The 17,555-nt window shown below is 45.5% G+C and overlaps 1 protein-coding gene across 8 annotated transcripts in view; it reads right to left on the bottom strand.

Moving 5' to 3' along the window:
* The window catches only part of LRRC8D (leucine rich repeat containing 8 VRAC subunit D), a 117,380-nt gene that overhangs the window by 36,544 nt on the left and 63,281 nt on the right, over positions 1–17,555 (bottom strand). The window contains exons 1-2 of one of the 8 annotated variants that reach the window (XM_045064826.1): positions 16,149–17,153; positions 4,071–4,163 (exon numbers count right to left, since the gene is read on the bottom strand). The exons of 5 other annotated variants lie outside the window; for them this stretch is intronic. In XM_045064826.1, coding sequence (XP_044920761.1) covers positions 4,071–4,163; positions 16,149–16,215 — 160 coding nt within the window. In that variant the 5' untranslated portion in view covers positions 16,216–17,153. Of the gene's footprint in view, positions 1–4,070; positions 4,164–16,148; positions 17,154–17,555 lie in introns of those variants that run through there. 2 more of the 8 variants (XM_013056183.2, XM_004752624.3) reach the window with 2 other exon arrangements.

The raw sequence follows: 17,555 nt of genomic DNA, 5'->3' as shown, positions 1-17,555 counted from the left end.
GTAGGTAGAGAAGGCAGCAGAGAGGGGGAAGCAGGCTCCCTGCCGAGCAGAGAGCCCAATGCAGGGTTTGATCCCAGGACCCTGAGAACCTTAGCAACTATTTATTGAAGATGTATGTACAAACTTGCAGTGAGAAGGAAATGAAAATAATCTTTCTGGTCTTATTTGTTCGTGGGTGGTTCCGTGACCATATCCTATCACACCAAGTTTCTCGGGAAGGCAGTCCAAATCATGGTATCCAAATTTGTGTGAAATCTTACAGGGGAACAATTCATCTAAACTATATTCAAAAGAGATACAGCTTTATCAAACATTATTGATGACTTAGCACACGGGAGTAGGTTTTTAACCTAGGGGGAACATGAACCACCTGGAAACTTTCTTCCAAGTATTTTACAAGCCAAATGACAAAGGTGAAAACTTAACCCTTAGTATGAGTTCTAGAACCATGACATGCCGAGATAACAGACAGCTAACAAAGCGATTTTTAACATGTGTCATGATTACAACGCATCTTGCACAACCACCTGTGAAATGAGGATTCTTCACAACCTCAAATTAGGGGAGAAAACTATGCTACGGTTCTCTCTCTTCCCATGATTACTCAGCTAATTAATGGTGGCAGCCTTGAGACCCAAACCCAGGCCTCCTGATGGTAAAACCTAAGTGCTTTCTATGACGTCATGATGCTGGAACCTGCACACTAAGGTGTCTACACCCTCTTGTACCGTTTTCTGGAGACCTGGGCAGCAAAAATCAAAAGTAACCTGCAGCAGATAGAAGAGCAAGCTAGCTCACCAAGGTTAGATTCCCCTGACCTTCTGTATTCCTTCCCAGTCCTTTTAAGGAAGAAAAGTACGTGAACTCATTTCATTTTATTTCCTTCCTTCCCTTCGCTAGGCCTGACCCACAAAGACACAGCCGAGGAAACAGACCAGTGGGAAGCTGAGATCTCTAAAAACAGTTTCACATCTGTGAAATTATAGGATGCTCCATTAATTCCAAAGAGAAGCTGAGGGTCCAACTTTCTCGAATTCCCCAGGGGTCAGATGGTCATTACAGCTGGGACAAAAACCGCAGCGGAGCCTGGGGACTCTTGAGAGAGCTAAGCTAATGGTGAAATGCTTTTGGCTTTGAGGATAAGAGAGTTCCTTCGAGTGCGCCCAAAGACATCTCTGTTTTTATTCTGTCCCCTCACTTGAATTCTTGAGACCCCATCTTCTCTGGCCTCTTCTTAGAAAAACAGCACAGCCTTGAGTCCTGAGAAGAGGGAAGTTGGGTGGCCTCGGGCTAAACTGGGAATTCCAGGACGATAATTACTCTTATGGATAAAAACCATGAGTAACAGGAGCCTCCCAAGCCACTAAATAAATAAATGACTAGGGGATGTCAGATACAGAGTTATTAAGATGATCTTAAAAGTATACTTACGTTGGGAAGAAATCAATTTCAGAGGCAACTATAAAATTTGTGGGCTCAATCTGAGGCATCAAATTAGTCTTCAGGGGCGCCTGAGTAGGTCAGTCAAGGTTGAGCATCTGCCTTCGGCTCAGGTCACGATCCTTGGACCCCAGGATCACAAGCCAAGCCGAAGGCAGACCCGTAACAGACTGAGCCACCCAGGCACCCTGGAAACCCTCTTTTTAAAAACAAATCAGTCAACAATACCAGAATACTAAAAAGACACATATTTCAATGTGTGTAACTGTGCTTGTGTGAAGAGTGAGAGGTAAATACCTAATAACCAGCGTTTCTGGCTTAATCCTGCCTGTTTCCCTCAGTGGTGAGAACAGTGTCACCTGAGTGGAAATTATACTTGGCAATGTGATTCTGTGTACCTCACTGAAAAGGCATCCCTATCAGACAACTTTTACTGTGATCTGATACAGCGTAAAAAAGAAACCAAACATGAAGAAGAGAATGAAAAAAGATGGCATTACAGAGAAAAGATACTATCTAATACATTTAAGAGGAAGCTCTTTCTTGTCAACAGTTCAAACCACCTCCATCTTGATGGAAAGAAACTCAGTACCCGTTCTTCCTCTCCTCAAACACAAAGCACTACCACCTTCCCCATGCTGTTCCTAGCTCACTAGACCTCCCCTGCTTCTCTTCCTTTGAGCACTTAATACAGTGTCATGGTTATGAGCAGGGCTCAGAAAAATCCCACCACAAGAGCAAAAATTCTGGCTCCGCCATTTATTAGCTGTCTGACCTTCAGGTTGGTTACTTAACATCTCTGTCCCTCCTTTTCTCTCGTCAGTAAAATGCAAAAAAACAAAACAAAACAAAAAAAAAAACAAAAAAAACCAGCACTCATCTGAGGCTACGGTGAGGCACTAACGAATCCGGACAGGTACACTGTAGCACGGTGCCTGGCACGTTGTAAGCACTCTATACAGCCAGCTTTGAGTGATAGTGATGATGACAACAAGGACATGTGCTTAGCCAGACTGGTGAAAACAAGGACCTGGGACCCCATATGTCCCCCAGGCAACCACACAGACAGTCCACTAGAAAAGAAGCCTCTCTTATTCTGTAGCCCGAGGGGACTCGACTTGATTCTTCTCAGTGGCTCCAGTGGCTTATCAGAAGAGGCAGGCTTTAAGGACCAAAGCCAGGGCAGGAGAGATATGGAGGAACAGAGACAGAGTGCTTAAGTCTGGAAGAAACTAGTCTGGGGCAGCTCTGAGAAGCAGCAGCCAGTAGTTGACAATCATGGGATTTAGAACTTAGAAAGAAAGTAACAGGCCAGTCAGATAGGCACATTTTGTTAATAGGCAAAACTCTCCATCACCTTTCCTTCAAGGTCCCTTCCGCGGGAAGCATCTTCTAGAAAATCCTCGGCCTCTAAGTTCCTGGAGCACTCCTTCACATTTTTACGGCTACTTTTTGCATCTAATTGTTCTGGAGAATAACTGATGTCTTGATTTGATTTTAATTTCTGGAAGGAGGTATGTGTAGGCTGATGCTCCTGCATCTCTCTTCCTGGCCTATCTCTGTCCCAAGGCTGAACCCCCACTGTGGACATTTTCACCTGGAAAGTACACAGTGTGGTGGAAGGCTCTGCGTGAGCCAGGGCTACAGAGAAACCTGTTACAATAGTAAAATAAGCACACAGGTGGCTAGGTCTAGAGAAAAGAGCATAGACCAAAGGAGTGTGCTTGCTTTTATCTCTCCGAGTCCCAGAAGTTCACAGGTAAAAGATGAAGCCTTCAGTGATCCTAAATACTGAAAAGATCATACAGTTCCCCCCAAACAGAACTTAAAAGGACACACCATAAAATACTAAGGAAGTCCAGCAAAAGTCTGCTTTTCCCCCATGATGGTCACTTTTTTTTTTCTTTTTTAAAACAGTGAATATTAGATTCTTTTGAAAACGTTTTCTAGTAATATATTTGTTTCGCAGGTGTCCTCAACACACGTTTCACTTGCCTACTTGGTCATCTAGCTCTCCTTGGGCACCACAGGGCTCCCTCCCTCCACACCCCGAGAAGCAGGCCTGAGACAAGGGAGTCAGGCGAGGGCAGGAGGGTGGAGAGGGAAGAGTGAAGAAGGCGGCAGCGCCCGAGGAGACGGCAGCTCGAAATGAGGCAAGGACCCATGTCGAGGGGGATTTGTGAGTTCAATATTTGCCGGCTCCAATCTGGAGAGAACTGCGGAGAACCTTCTCCTTTTACGGGAGAGAAGTTACAACCCATTGGTGACGACTTACTCAAGGCCTCACTGCCTTCTGGGAGCCCTTCCCACTTAGTCCACCCCCTCCTCTGTTCGCTCAAAGGTGTCAGGGATCAGGGCTCAGACGGGCAGCTCCGAACGCAAGCCGCCACGAGAAAGCGCCGCGGTCTCCCCCGCCTCAACGCCACGTGTTGAAAGTCAACAGAAGAGGCAAAAAAGAGACTAGGCCCCTGGTTATCCCATTTTTCTGAGGAAGCCGTTTGCCCTTCTAAATTCACTGGACTAGAAATGCCTAGGCACAATCTGTTCCCAGGCAAGGAGGAAGTCTGGCTGGATGGGGCCTGGGCTTGACAGCGGAGGGCATGATAGCGCACAGCGCCAGAATTACGCACCATTTACATGCCTGGTGTCCCTCCTGCCTCTACCGGTCGTTGCCGAAGAAATGAAATCACCACTGGATACGGGGCTCTGTGGTTTCCTGATTCCTGAGGGAATACGATGGTGAGGGATGCTGAGTGAGGACAGGACCCGGAAACCCAATGAGACATTTTAAGAACAGCCTTGAAAGGGACAGTGTTGTAGTTTTACAGGTTATAAAACTGGGGCAGACACAGAAAATTACTGTGAGGCTCAACAGAGGCTCCTGCTAAGTGCTCTGCATGGGTTGTGGACCCTCTCTCATTTTAATTACAATGTAGACCTCTTGAGTGATAAAAGCTTTCTTGATGAAAACTCGTCTCTGGTGCCTGGGTGGCTCAGTGGGTTAGGCCGCTGCCTTCGGCTTGGGTCATGATCTCGGGGTCCTGGGATCAAGTCCCGTGTCGAGCTCTCTGCTCAGCAGGGAGCCTGCTTCCCTCTATCTCCCTCTCTGCCTGCCTCTCTGTCTGCTTGTGATCTCTCTCTGTCAAATGGATAAATAAAATCTTAAAAAAAAAAAAAAAAAATTCGTCTCTTTCCTTGGAGAGTAACCTTCTCTAAGTACCACTGTGCTGCAGTGCCCACCTCAGGTGGGAAACATATACATAGTATCTAACCTGGACCAAGCATGCCTTTTAATCTTGGGGTTTTGCTGATGTACATAAACCCCTCAGCCTCGTTCCTGTTCCAGACCCCAAACACCTTCACAAAATCAGGCAAACGAAGAGGAGAACAGATGACTACATCTCATGCCTTCTTTCTTCCTTTGAATCCTCTCAAAGCACTCTATGTAATAAAAAGGTCATTTCTCCCAAGGGAAAGCACGTGAGACCTGCATAAAACACTTATGAACATTAGCATCACAACACGCCCCCTTCTTGGTCCCCATCTACATGCCTCTGCCACTCTGTTCCCTCTGCCGGGAATATCCAGCTTTCTCAGACTCACCTTGACTTCCCCTTTCGATGCCCATCAGTGCCTGTGGGAAGCCTTCCCAAAATCTCTATGCCAGTAACCTACTCCTAATCCTTCATTGAGGCTCTCAGAGACTCCTGTGCATTTTGGAACCTGCACACCCTTTTACAATTACCTGGCTCTGCATCTGTCTTCTTGACTGAGCTGTAAGGTTCTCCAGGGCAGGGACCATTACTTATTCATGTCTGTTTCCCCACGGACGAGTCGCAGCACCTGGCACACAGCAAGCATGCAACACGCACACCATTGCGGGGCGTTCTTACACACGGTCATTAACTGGATTCTTAAAGTGACACGTAGGCGGGAATTGTTAGTCTTAGTTTACAAAGAAACTGAGGTGCAGAATGGTTTCAGAGGCTCCCCAAAGCCACCATTTCTAGTTCCTTCTGGCCCCAGGCCAGATCAGTTAACCATACAAGCTCTCTAGGGCAGATAAAAGAGAAAGCACTGATCCTCCGCTGTAGGCATTGATGTAGTGGCCTGAATATTTGAAGAAGAGATACAAAACGTTCAAATATGGATAAAATTGCTGTTTTGCAAGCAAGAACACTGATCGGATCTGGAGATGGAATTCACACTTACTCTTTTCTCGAGGACCCTTATGTCCTCAAGCTCTGCATTAACGTCTGGTGGATGTGCATTAGAGACAGACAAAAAAGTTCATCTGATTAAAGTCATGAGACAAACCATCTCTGGTTAAACCACCAAGGGGGTCTCCGGCACCTTGAGAGAGCTGGATGTAGGACAGGGGCAGCAGCAGTTAGAAGGTACTTAGACAGGGCTGAGTCGCCATGAGGGCTCAGAGAAGCGACTCTACGTGGCAACTGTGGCTGCTGGCAGGACAGGGCTGCTTTGGGTTTCTGACCCTTCATAACCCTCTGAAGTGCACTTGAAACTCCTCAGCTGAGGAGAGCAGTTTTTAGCACAGCTGTACCCTTGAAAAATGGGAGGGAGCTGACATGGCTGGCCTGGCATGTGGGCAGTGTATCTGCACCAGAAGGGTTGAAAGGCTCCTCAGCAGGGCTGCCTGGGTGGCTCAGTCGGTTAAGCATCTGACTCTCAGTTTTGGCTCAGGTCCTGATCTCAGGGTCATGAAATGTGATCTCAGGGTTAGGAGATTGAGCTCTGTGTTGGGCTCTGCGCTCAGGGCAGAGTTTGCCTAAAACTCTCTCTCCCTCTCCTTCTGCCCCTCCCTGCCACAAACTCACTCTCTAAAAATAAAGAAAGTAATACACCTTAAGCACTGTGGACTCTGAGAAACAAACGGAGGGTTTTGGAGGGGAGGGGGGTAGGGGGATGAGTGAGCCTGGTGGTGGGTATTAAGAAGGGCATGTATTGCATGGAGCACTGGGTGTGGTGCATAAACAATGAATCTTGGAAAACTGGAAAAATTTTTAAAAAAAGAAAGAAAAAGAAAAGAAAAAAAAGAGCTCCGGGGCAATTCTAGTGTACAGAGTGAAGATGATGAGCCCAGCGAAAAGGTCTTCTGGGCCCTTCCTCTTTTGTATGTCCACCGAAGTTTAAAACACTGAAGTGAAGAGCTAGCTGCTCAACACTCTGGGGCCATTGAAACCATTTTTGCATTACTTGAAATCAACACAACATTCCTCTACTATATCCCAGACTGGGAAATTTCCCAGCCTCTTCTACTCAAACACTTTCAATGATAGGAAACTTACTACCTTAAAAGGCAATTTGGACTTATAGGCTTAGAACAGGTGAATGTTGTAAGGTGCAAATTACAGATCTTCTTCCATTTATGATGGGGTTGTAGCCCATAAGCCCACTGTGAGTTGAATCTAAGTCAAAAACGCATTGAATAGGGGCATCTGGGTGGCTCAGGCGGTTAAGGGTCTGATTTTTTATTTTGGCTCAGATCATGATCTCAGGGTTGTGAGACAGCCCCACATCAGGTTCTGTGTTGGGTGTGGCACCTGCTACAGATCCTCTCTCTCCCGCTGCCCATCCCTACCTCTAAAAAATAATTAAATAAATGAAATGTTTTAAAAAAATGCATTTAATACGCCTAACCTACTAAACATCAGTTTAGAGTAGTCTACCCTAATCATGCTCACATTAGCCTATGTCTGGGCAAAATCAACCAACAGCAAGCCTATCTTATTATAGTAAGTACTGGAGAGTACATGTAGTTTATTCAATACTGTACTGAGAGTAAAGGGCTGTATGGGCGTGGTATGGTTGTCAGTACATGGCTGTGTAACTTCATGACCCCTGTAGCTGACTGGGAGCTCAGCCTGCTGCCCGGCATTGTTAAGAGAACATTGTACCAAGTACCGCTAGCCTGGGAAAGATCTAAATTCACAATCTGACACATGTTTCCTACTCAACGTGTATCACTTCTGCACCACTATAAAGTCAAAAAATCATACGCTGAATCATCCTAAGTCGGGGGTTGTCTGCGTATCTCAGTAAAACTGTGGTGTGTGTGTGAGTGGCCCACAGCTAATGATCTCTAAACTTCAATTTCCTGGGGCATCTGGGTGGCTAAGATGGTTAAGCGTCTGCCTTCAGCCAAGGTCATGACTTCAGGATCCTGGGATAGAGTCCCGCATCAGGCCCCCTGCTCAGTGGGGAGTCTGCTTTTCCCTTTGCCTGCCACTCCCATTGCTTGTGCACACACTGTCTGACAAGTAAGTAAATAAAAATCTTTAAAAAATAAAATAAACTTCAATTTTCTGATCCGTAGCAAGTGAGTGTATCTCCTTTGTAGGATGTGCCAAGATTGGAAAGCACCTAGGATCTGGAACACTGTGCTTCCCTTTCTCACCCTATAAAAGTAGAGTGGAAGTCTTCCCCAACAGACCTTTTTTGGCCTAAACTTCGATGACACTTAGAATCCACGGATACTTAATGACTCTTCATCAGGCTGTGGTTCTTCTATTCACCATCTCAGTTCTCTTGCTCCAAAATCCTCAGATTTGGTTTTGTTTCTCATTTCTTTTTAAAGATTTTATTTATTTATTTGACGGAGAGAGACACAGTGAGAGACGGAACACGAGCAGGGGGAATGGGAGAGGGAGAAGCAGGCTTCCCGCCAAGCAGGGAATCCGATGTGGGGCTTGTTCCCAGAACCTGGGGAGCATGACCTGAGCCGAAGGCAGACGCTTAATGACTGAGCCACCCAGGCACGCTTGTTTTTCATTTTTTTAAAAGTAAGCTCTATGTCCAAGGTGGGCTTTGAACTCATGACCCTGAGATCAAGAGTGGCATACTCCACTGACTGAGCCAGCCAGGTGCCCCTGAAATCCTAAGATTTGACAAACGTTTGTGGTGGCATCACTTCCAGAGCATCAGTGGATTCTGGTACGCGCACATACCATCAGCCGCTTACTCATGTTAAATATCTTACAAGTTTTAGGAGCCCAAGACTCCCCCCCACCCACATACCCGGTATCAGCTGCCTATAGGCGCTGCACCATGTATGCAGGCTCCCCAATGTTTCAGAGAGGTAATGTGTCACTTTTATTTAGCTCCTCAGGAGTAAGTACAGGGATGAGCTGGGAATTTCTTCTGTTACCTGCTGCTTCAGGCAAGGTGCCCTCCAATTATACCCTGATTGTGTTGTTCCCTCACTGTAAGCCTCCAGGACCAGACACCCTGCTGCCCCTTCCCCTGTCTCCCCACCTCTGATGCTGCCACATCTGTCCAGCACTATAGCCAGATCTATGGCTCTGGCTAGGCAGCATAATGCTGCAGAAATCAAAACAATGTGGCTAAGACATGTCCAAATCATGGCACTCTCTCACAGCAAGCTACATGGTTTAAATTTTACTTTGAGCAAGCGGTGTAACTCTGAGTATCAACACCCTCCTCTGAAAAATGGAAACACAGCACCTTTCTACCAGGATTACTATGAAAATTGATATACTATAACAAAACATAGTTTATGGGGCGCCTAGGTGGCTCAGTGGGCTAAAGCCTCTGCCTTCAGCTCAGGTCATGATCCCAGGGTCCTGGGATCGAGCCCCACATCAGGCTCTCTGCTCAGCAGGGAGCCTGCTTCCCTTCCTCTCTCTCTGCCTGCCTTTCTGCCTACTTGTGATCTCTGCCTTTCAAATAAATAAATAAAGCTAAAAAAAAATTATTTTAGGATTTTATTTATTTACTTGAAAGAGAGAGAGAGAGAGAGAGCACACACACAGGCAGGGGGTAGGGGGATGGGGAGAGGCAGAGGGAGAAGCAGACTCTCTGCTGAGCAGGAAGCCAGACTCAGAGCTTAATCCCAGGACCCCAAAGATCATGACATGAGCCAAATTAGATGCTTAACTGAGCCACCCAGGTGCCCCAAACCTCTGACTCTCTGTTTCAGTTCAGGTCATAATCTCAGGATCTTGAAATGGAGCCCCAAGGCTCCAAGCTCAGGAGTCTGTTTAAGGCTTCCTCTCCCTCTGCCCTCCCCACCCCCCGCCCTGCACTATCTTTCGCTCTCAGATAAATAAATAAATGTTTGTTACCTCCCCCACTAAGTAAATAAATAAAGAGCTCTTTCAGGACAACTAAAAATAATTTCACTTTCAAAAGTACAAGGCCTCAACAACTTTTCAGAAGCTCAACTGCTCTATAAAATGGAACAGATCATATAGGAATAGAAACTTGTAGATACAAAGATATTTTAAAGAATTTTTAAAGTTATGTAAGTCACCTGTTCACATATGAATTTAGAAACTAAAGATAAACTAGAAAAATGAACAGCTACATCTTTACATACAGAAGTTTTTCAAACCAATGTATATGTTACCAAGAAGATACATGCACTACACAGAAAAACTTCACTACATGCATATTTATATAGTTTCTGAGCTTGCTAAGGGCTAACTCCAGCTGCCTTTAAATTTTAAGCCGACATTTGGGATAAAATACCTGTGAATTTTTCCAAGCTGTCAGCCTGTTTACAACAATAGCTTGAGAAAACATCTGAAGTCTGCCAAGTTTGTAAATACAAAGAGGTTTAAAACTTTTGTCAAATTAAGAGGAAAAAAGAAATTTGAATGCCATCTAACAAATGTTTACAATGTATTCTATCAATATAGAAGGCTTATCTTTTGGGGGGAAGTAATGGAAAAGTCCTCATATGCTCCTAGTGTGCCCAGTTATCTATTTAAGAATATGTAATAGTTCTGCTTCTCAAAAATCTTCACTGTTATCACACATGTTGTTACTAATTTCCCAGCACACCTATCCATCCTCAGACAAGCAAGCACAGGAGTTAGTCAACCCTGCTCACAGGAGCTACTGAGGTACCAGCCTGTCTGCTGAGCGATGGGGTGGGTGGGCAGAGGACCAGTCTGGCTCCTGAGGATAACAATGAAAGGACATCAGAATGGTGCAGGGAATACAGCTTTTTCCTCTTTTAAACGCATGGTTCTTTCTGAAGTTGGTAGAACTTTCCATAATGTGTAAGCCAAGAGCTTCTTCACCAACACGGGATAGCTCGTATTCTGAGGGAAGGAAGGAGATAACTCTTTAAATGGTTATTTATCTTGCCTTTAGGGAAATATACTTATGTCATTCACATCCAAATAAGGGTAAGTATCAATTATTTTTCTACACCTCAGCTTACTTAATATTGTGCTGCTACTGGACCCAAACTTTGTTGGCATCATAAATAAAATAAGAATAAACAGGTGATGAATGAGAGCCTGGGATATTCTCCCATGCCAACCTATGAGAAAGCCTTGAATGCTCATGCACAGGGCTCTCTGTCCTGTTCCTGTCCAGGCCTACATTTAAATCAGTGATATTGCTGCAGAAAAAGTTTTGATTGCAGAAAGCTTAAGAATAGAGCAAAAAAGAATCAGCAATAAAAATTCCTCAATAGGTTGAAAGAGGGGCCCAAACAATACATAAATATAAATACTTGTATTTAGTAGGAATCAAGTCAAATGATTTAATTAAAAAAAATTTCAAGAGCAGAGAAAGAGAGAGATCACAAGTAGGCAGAGAGGCAGGCAGAGAGAGTGGGAAATAGGCTCCCCGTTGTGCAGAGAGCCTGATGTGGGGCTCAATCCCAGGACCCTGAGACTATGACCTGAGCTGAAGGCAGAGGCTTAACCCACTGAGCCACCCAGGTGCCCCTAAAAGAACTGTCTTAACAGTTACCATGTTTATGAGAAAAAGACTTTGAGGTTCTCTTAGATTGGGAGCCTAACGGGAGACAAAGATGAGACTAGCCAGCAATCAGACATTACCAGACGGACAATGACTGGGACGGGAAAGGGGGTGGTCCCACTAATCTTTGTGCTTGTCAGAGCATGCCTGCCATTCTGTGTTAAGTTCTGGGCATCAAAATCCAAATGTGACCCACAGCTATTAGATGAACCAGGGTTGTGAAGGGTCTAGAAAGATTAACTTGAAAGCATTTAGTGAGTACTACAATTCGTACAAGGTATGATAAAGTGTGCTAGTACCTAGGGGTGATAATGAATGAAAATAATAACAACGAAAATAACTAGCTTATCTTATCCCAAGCTTTGCTCAGAGCACTTTCTAGGTGTTAATTCATTTAACCAGACAAGGGACTCTGCTTCTTGGTGATCTTCCAGATCACTGAGGTTTCCCCATTTCTGCCCAAGTGAACAACCCCTAAATTCACGTTGTATTTGATCACTTATTCTTCCCTATTTTATACCATGTTTCCCCCATTTCCTTTTGTTAAAAATAACATTAAATTTTTTTTTTTTTGAAAAATAACATTTAAATAAGCACCAAACTGATATATACCCATCATTGTCTAATTTTTTAAAAGTGACGTTTTGGTTATAAAGTTAATAACAATGAGCAAAGAAAAGTCAGAGAACACATACACAGAGAGAGAAGTAAAAGAAAAACAAATCAGATGATTTTCCGACCTTTGTTACCACTTGTGGAGTTCCCCTCCACTTTCTGCTGTGCATACATTTGTGGTTTTCATTTTACATTGAACTTATCATCCTGCACATGCATATTTGTATTTGACCTGCTTAACCTGACAAGTATTCTTCCCTTTTACTCAACAGGCTGTTACTGCCAACTTATGGGCTGTGAATATACCATATGTTTGGAGATAAAAAGCAAGGGAAATGTTCCGTCATTCCCCCCACTTTAAGTCGCTCATTACTAAGTGATTAAGGTTTCTGAAAAGATGTCCTTGTCCTTGGAAATGAATGCTAATAGAAAAAGAGAAGTAGTCTCTTAATTGCTACTGTGATTTAATGAGCACTTACTGGATAAGGAGAAGTTTTACTGAGTGACCGGGTCCTTTTTCCACTACTTAAACCATTAAGAAAAATCTTGGGTAAAAAAGAAAATCCTAAATGTAGCCGCTAACTCTTAGGCAGTGACAAATCACTACCCCGTCTTGAAGCTCTTGAGAAGAGAGCCCCCCTGTCCTAAGGCAGTCTCTCCTACTCTTCATGAATTGGCAGAAAGAGGAATCTTAGGCTACTGATGTTCCTACTCCCTGCCAGGAATAAGGGGCTATATACCTTAGAAAATGGGAGCGAGAACTTCAAAGACTGATGAAATTAATCACGGATGATATATGACAGGGAACGGATTGTTTCATTAATATCCCTCTCTCCTCTCCTGTACCTCTTCTCGTGGAGATAAAGGGACAGAAGGAAAAATGCAAGTCAGTCTACATGTCCAAAAAATATCTGGTTACACCTGAAGAAAAATCATGGGAAGGAGTCTGGGGAGTGAACTTAAACGCCTTTTTGACTGTTCTGCTTCCACAGCTTGACAGCTCAAGTCATGATTCGTGGTATTGAGGTTGCCGCCACTCTTCCCATAAAGGGCTCCACACACCAGATTTTCACTAATGCATGAGCCCGAGTGGCTTATTCCACTGAAGTAAAAGGTTAAGGAATGGCCATCAATCCAGCAATAGTAAAGTAAAGATTCTCTGGGAGGTTTAGGAAATGTTTCTTAGTGCCATAAACGGGAAACTGATTATTGCTTTCTTGCTCTTTCCAAATCCCCTAAATTCAGAAACATCTTCCTCTGGGCAGTTTAGTACTCTGGTACTAACATTCCTAGAACGTCCTGATGCCATTATGAAGGTAATATATTCCAAACCCGTCACAAAATTAATGATCAAGGCAGAAATGAAATGGAAAACAGAGGGATATGTGTCAAGGTATTAAGCTCCTCATCATTTTTAAGAAAGATGTTATTTCTGGGCCCCCATGTTTCCTTTATGACTAATGATGCATGCATATTTTAAAATATAAACAATGCCGTGTGTGCATTTTAGGTCGAAGCAACAGAATAAGCAAAGGCATAGAGGTAGGCCCGAGTTCATCGTATGCCTAAGGTTAATATGTCTGTGTGTCTGGGGCAAAACTGTACTGAGTCATACAAAATGAAGTCAAAGGGTTAAGGTTTCACTAGATTTCAGAGAACACTGAAATTCAAAAGAGTTTGGTTTTATTTAGTAGGGCAACAGAGAGACCGTGCAAATTCATAATAACACAGAACAGAGCTTTGGAAAGCAGACTAAGCCCATGATACATGAGATAAAAGGTAGCAGCGGTTAAGGGGGTGGTTAGAGCTGCTGGAGCCTGGCTGGGTGGGTTGTTACATTGTGTGGCTGGTGATGAGGTCAAATCTGCTATCAGTGGGACCAAGAAAGAAGAACGGGGCACCTGGGTGGCTCAGCCGGTTAAGCACCTGACTTTGGCTCAGTCAGGATCCCAGGGTTCTGGGATTGAGCCCCACACTGGGCTCCCTACTCAGCGGGGAGCCTGCATCTTCCTCTCTTCCCCGTTCATGTTCTACATCTTTCTCTCAAATAAGTAAAATCTTAATAGCAACAACAAAAAAGAACAAAGTGCAGTCTCAACAGAAGAAACACAGGTGGGAAGTGTGATGGTGTGGCCAGAGGAACTGAGGTGAGGACGGTTCAGTGATGCCAGGATCTGCCAGTGCATCATCAAGTGAGCTGTCCTGGCTCAGTGTTATTGGCCGCCGTGCACCTCTCTGCTTCAGGCCGCGCCTGACAAGTTCTGTGAAGCCCACTTCTTTCTGCTGTCACATCAGCTCCCAGAGAAATCACCATCCACTTTACAACGAGGAAGGGAAGACCCTGAGGGCCTGCCGAAGGCCACAGGCTGGAAGAGCTGGGATCTGAACCTCTGTTGGCCTACTCTGGCTCTTGCTCACTCCATGCTTCTCCCCCAGAAGCTTCTGTCTTCCAGAAACAGAAGCCACCTGCCCTTCACCACAAACCTTACCTAACTGCGCACAGTCTCCTATATGTTCAACAGCTATAATTATTTTGCTTTCACCAGTTTACAGTGTAACACCACGTATACGATTGCTGATACTTGGTTGTGAATGTATATGGCTTTGGGGAGCTCCAAAGTGCCAAACAGATGTTAGGTATTATTTTTATTATTAGGTGGGCGTTTTCCTTCAGTGACTAATGCCAGGAAATAGAAAGGGCTCCATTACACACAGAGTCTACCTCGTCTACAGCCACCCCAAAGACTACCTTATTAAGGCTCACTGTGAGGTCATTTTCCTTTACACCAAGGCGTACAGAACAAACGAGGCATCTGTGTTCACGTGCTCGGGATTCTCACAGAAAGGCCCCATCTGCAAATTGAGGTGCAGGCTGGAGCACGAGCAGATGCTGTTCAAACAACATGTCCTACTTTCTTCAGCGATGACAAAGAGAAAAGAGGTTAACGTGAAGAGCTCGCAACTAGCTGGTCTGTTTCATATAAACTCTACCTACAAAGTATTAGTAATGAGTAAGCAAGAAATGGATCAAAGTGGCCACACTGTGCCAGGCTTAGATGCCCCGCCCCCTCCCCCACCTGGGTGCTGGTAGAGCAGGGATGCTTGGGCTTTCAGAAAGCATCCCCCTTTTCTCCAGTCCCTCCTGTCTCCACTGACAGAGTCACAGGCTGCTAGTGCTGAGCAGGTTCTGAAGAGTGCTGACAAGGAAGGTCATCAAGGCCCTGAGAGATAAAGGGACAACATCCCCCATTTTGTGCCCCACTGTCAATGTTCCAGTTACACCACTGAACAGCATGTTAGAGGCGACGGAACAGAGAAGGGGTGTAAGGATTAGCCTCTTCTCGTTTCACTTCTTGTCCCCCTGCCCAGCTGAAACCCCACAGTTAGCTATTTGAAGTGTGGCCTCAGAATCTGCAGCCTGGGCCAGCACCTCTGAGAGCATCTCTCTCTGCAGGCAGGGCTGGGGGCCTGGGGCTGTGGGGCGGGGGAAGCTTGGCTGAGGGTGTCCTGCACCTGGGTTGACAGGACCCTCCCAAGGCATTCTGCTCATCTAACCCTCCTTGGGTACCTCAGAATGACCCTGTACCTTAAAACCCTCCTTCTCCCACGAGGCCCTTCTCAGCCTCCAGTCGCGCCTGCTCCCCCCACCAAAAAGGCAACCCTCTTTTGATCCTGCAGCTCTTCCAATTTAACCATCAAACTGCCACCAATGGTAGTTTCTGAGAGTACCCTCTGGACAACACCTGAAAACCTCTGTGGCTTACTAAATGAAGTCTAAACTCACCTGACTGGCTGTGATGTCCCACAGTCACCTGCCCCGTCCATTCTCCTCTCTCCACCTTTCCCCATATGCCCTGTGCTCATCACCAAACAGAACCCTTACTGTTTCCTGGGCTTAATGAGTGGCTCCTGCCATTTCTGAGGTTTGGAACACACCTTGAGGCACCTCCTCTTGTCTCATGTGGAACTGCCACCTTTTTTCCCAGGCCCAGCTCAAGTGTCTCTCCTTCTGAGAGAATGGCTCTCTAGTATAGCAACATGTTAATTTCTGTCTTGCAAAGCATATTTATTGATTCATTAATTCAACCAACACTTACAAAGCACCAGGTACATTGCTGGGAAGAAAAAGACACTTCAGAAATGCAAACTGTCAAGTATCCAAATGAGCTTCTGGGGGGACTGTGGCTTCCCTCCTCTCCACTAGACCGTATAGTCCCAGATGATGGGGAATGAACCCTCTCCTTCAGTATCTCCCACAGCACTTGCTACCATCTATGGACTCACAAAACTCTCAAACTCTCTCAGTCACAGAATGTAAATGTATTACCACTTACCTTTGATCCCTGAGCAGACGGACAGTAATTTCTGTACATTCCCAGCAGCCCCTCCAATGCATGCCATGTAGCAGTCTCTCAGTAATTGTGAGGAATGAATGAAAAGAGGGAAGGGGGCAAGAAGCAAGCCACCATGACCACAGGGATGTCTGCCTTGTTCATACTTGTGTCCCTGGGGCCCAGTACAAGGCCTGGCACATACAGAAAATCACAAACAGTTAGCAAATAACTACAGCCACTGTCCATGAAGAACTGGTCTCTCAACCAACTGTCAGGTCTCTAGTCTCCTCTCCAAGCTCTCAGCCAGAGGAAGCTCTTTGGCAAGTTTCTAACAAGAAACAGAAGTCCTGGGTCCATTTCCCATGGGAGTGAGGTCTTAGCTTCGTGACGCCTTTCCTGGCTGCTGCTCTGCTGGCAAGGCTTTAGCAAGCCACCGTCCTGAGACATCATCCAGGCAGAGGTGTGGAGGAACTGCCTCCAGACTGAGGCCCATGAGCAACTTCTAGAAAGTATAAAGTGACCAGGGCCAATTCCATCTCTTAGCTCATGGCCAGGGGTACCTCCTCAGCGTGGCCTTGCCACTCTGGGCCAATGCTTCTTCATTCGGTTATCAATTTGGAAATGAAAAGCAGAAGCTAAAAATAAAGTTCACTGAAACCGTTCAAGGTTAATGGGATAGTAACCACAAAGAATTCAGGCCTGAGGGCAAGGCCCCTGGTTCTGGGAGATAGCACATAATCAGCAGGGCGCTGGCCAGAGCTTCCTAACATTCACGGGCCCCTTCTCAGAACTGATCTCCATGTGTGGCCTGGACCACACAACTCAGCATCCTGTTTGCCTCTACCTCATGTGGCTTCAAATTCTTTTTCAAGATGAAGCATAGATGTAGCTTCGTGTAGACAAAGGTTATTTACTGGACAGAATGTTCTCAAGGGGAAAAATGGACTGGGGTCTAAATACATCTCACCACTGTTTCGCTAAGAAAAGCTAGTCAGCATTTGTGAGCTGAGAGATTGTACAAGAAAAACCCGACTCCCTGAGATCCACACACTCCACAGTAATAACAACCACAGCCAGGCTGTCCCCTCTCAGATGGACCACATGCCTGCCCGTTTACAACAGGCCCTAACCACTCCTTGTTTTCTGACAGTCAGCTCAAGCCAAAGTCTTTTTTTTTTTTTTAAGACTTTATTTATTTCTCAGAAAGAGAGAGAGAGAAAGCACGCAAGCAGGAAGAGAGGCAGGCAGAGGTGGAGAGAGAGGCAGGCTCCCTGCTGAGCAAGGAGCCCGATGCGGGACTCGATCCCAGGACCCTAGGATCATGACCTGAGCCGAAGGCAGATGCTTAACCCACTGAGCCACCCAGGCGTCCCAAGCCAAAGTCTTAATACTGTCCCTGACTTCACT

This window comes from Mustela putorius, unplaced genomic scaffold (genome assembly GCF_011764305.1).
Source record: "Mustela putorius furo isolate JIRA1106 unplaced genomic scaffold, ASM1176430v1.1 tig00003853_pilon_pilon_pilon, whole genome shotgun sequence".
Lineage (NCBI taxonomy): Eukaryota > Metazoa > Chordata > Mammalia > Carnivora > Mustelidae > Mustela > Mustela putorius.
This window is presented reverse-complemented; position numbering and strand designations above follow the sequence as displayed.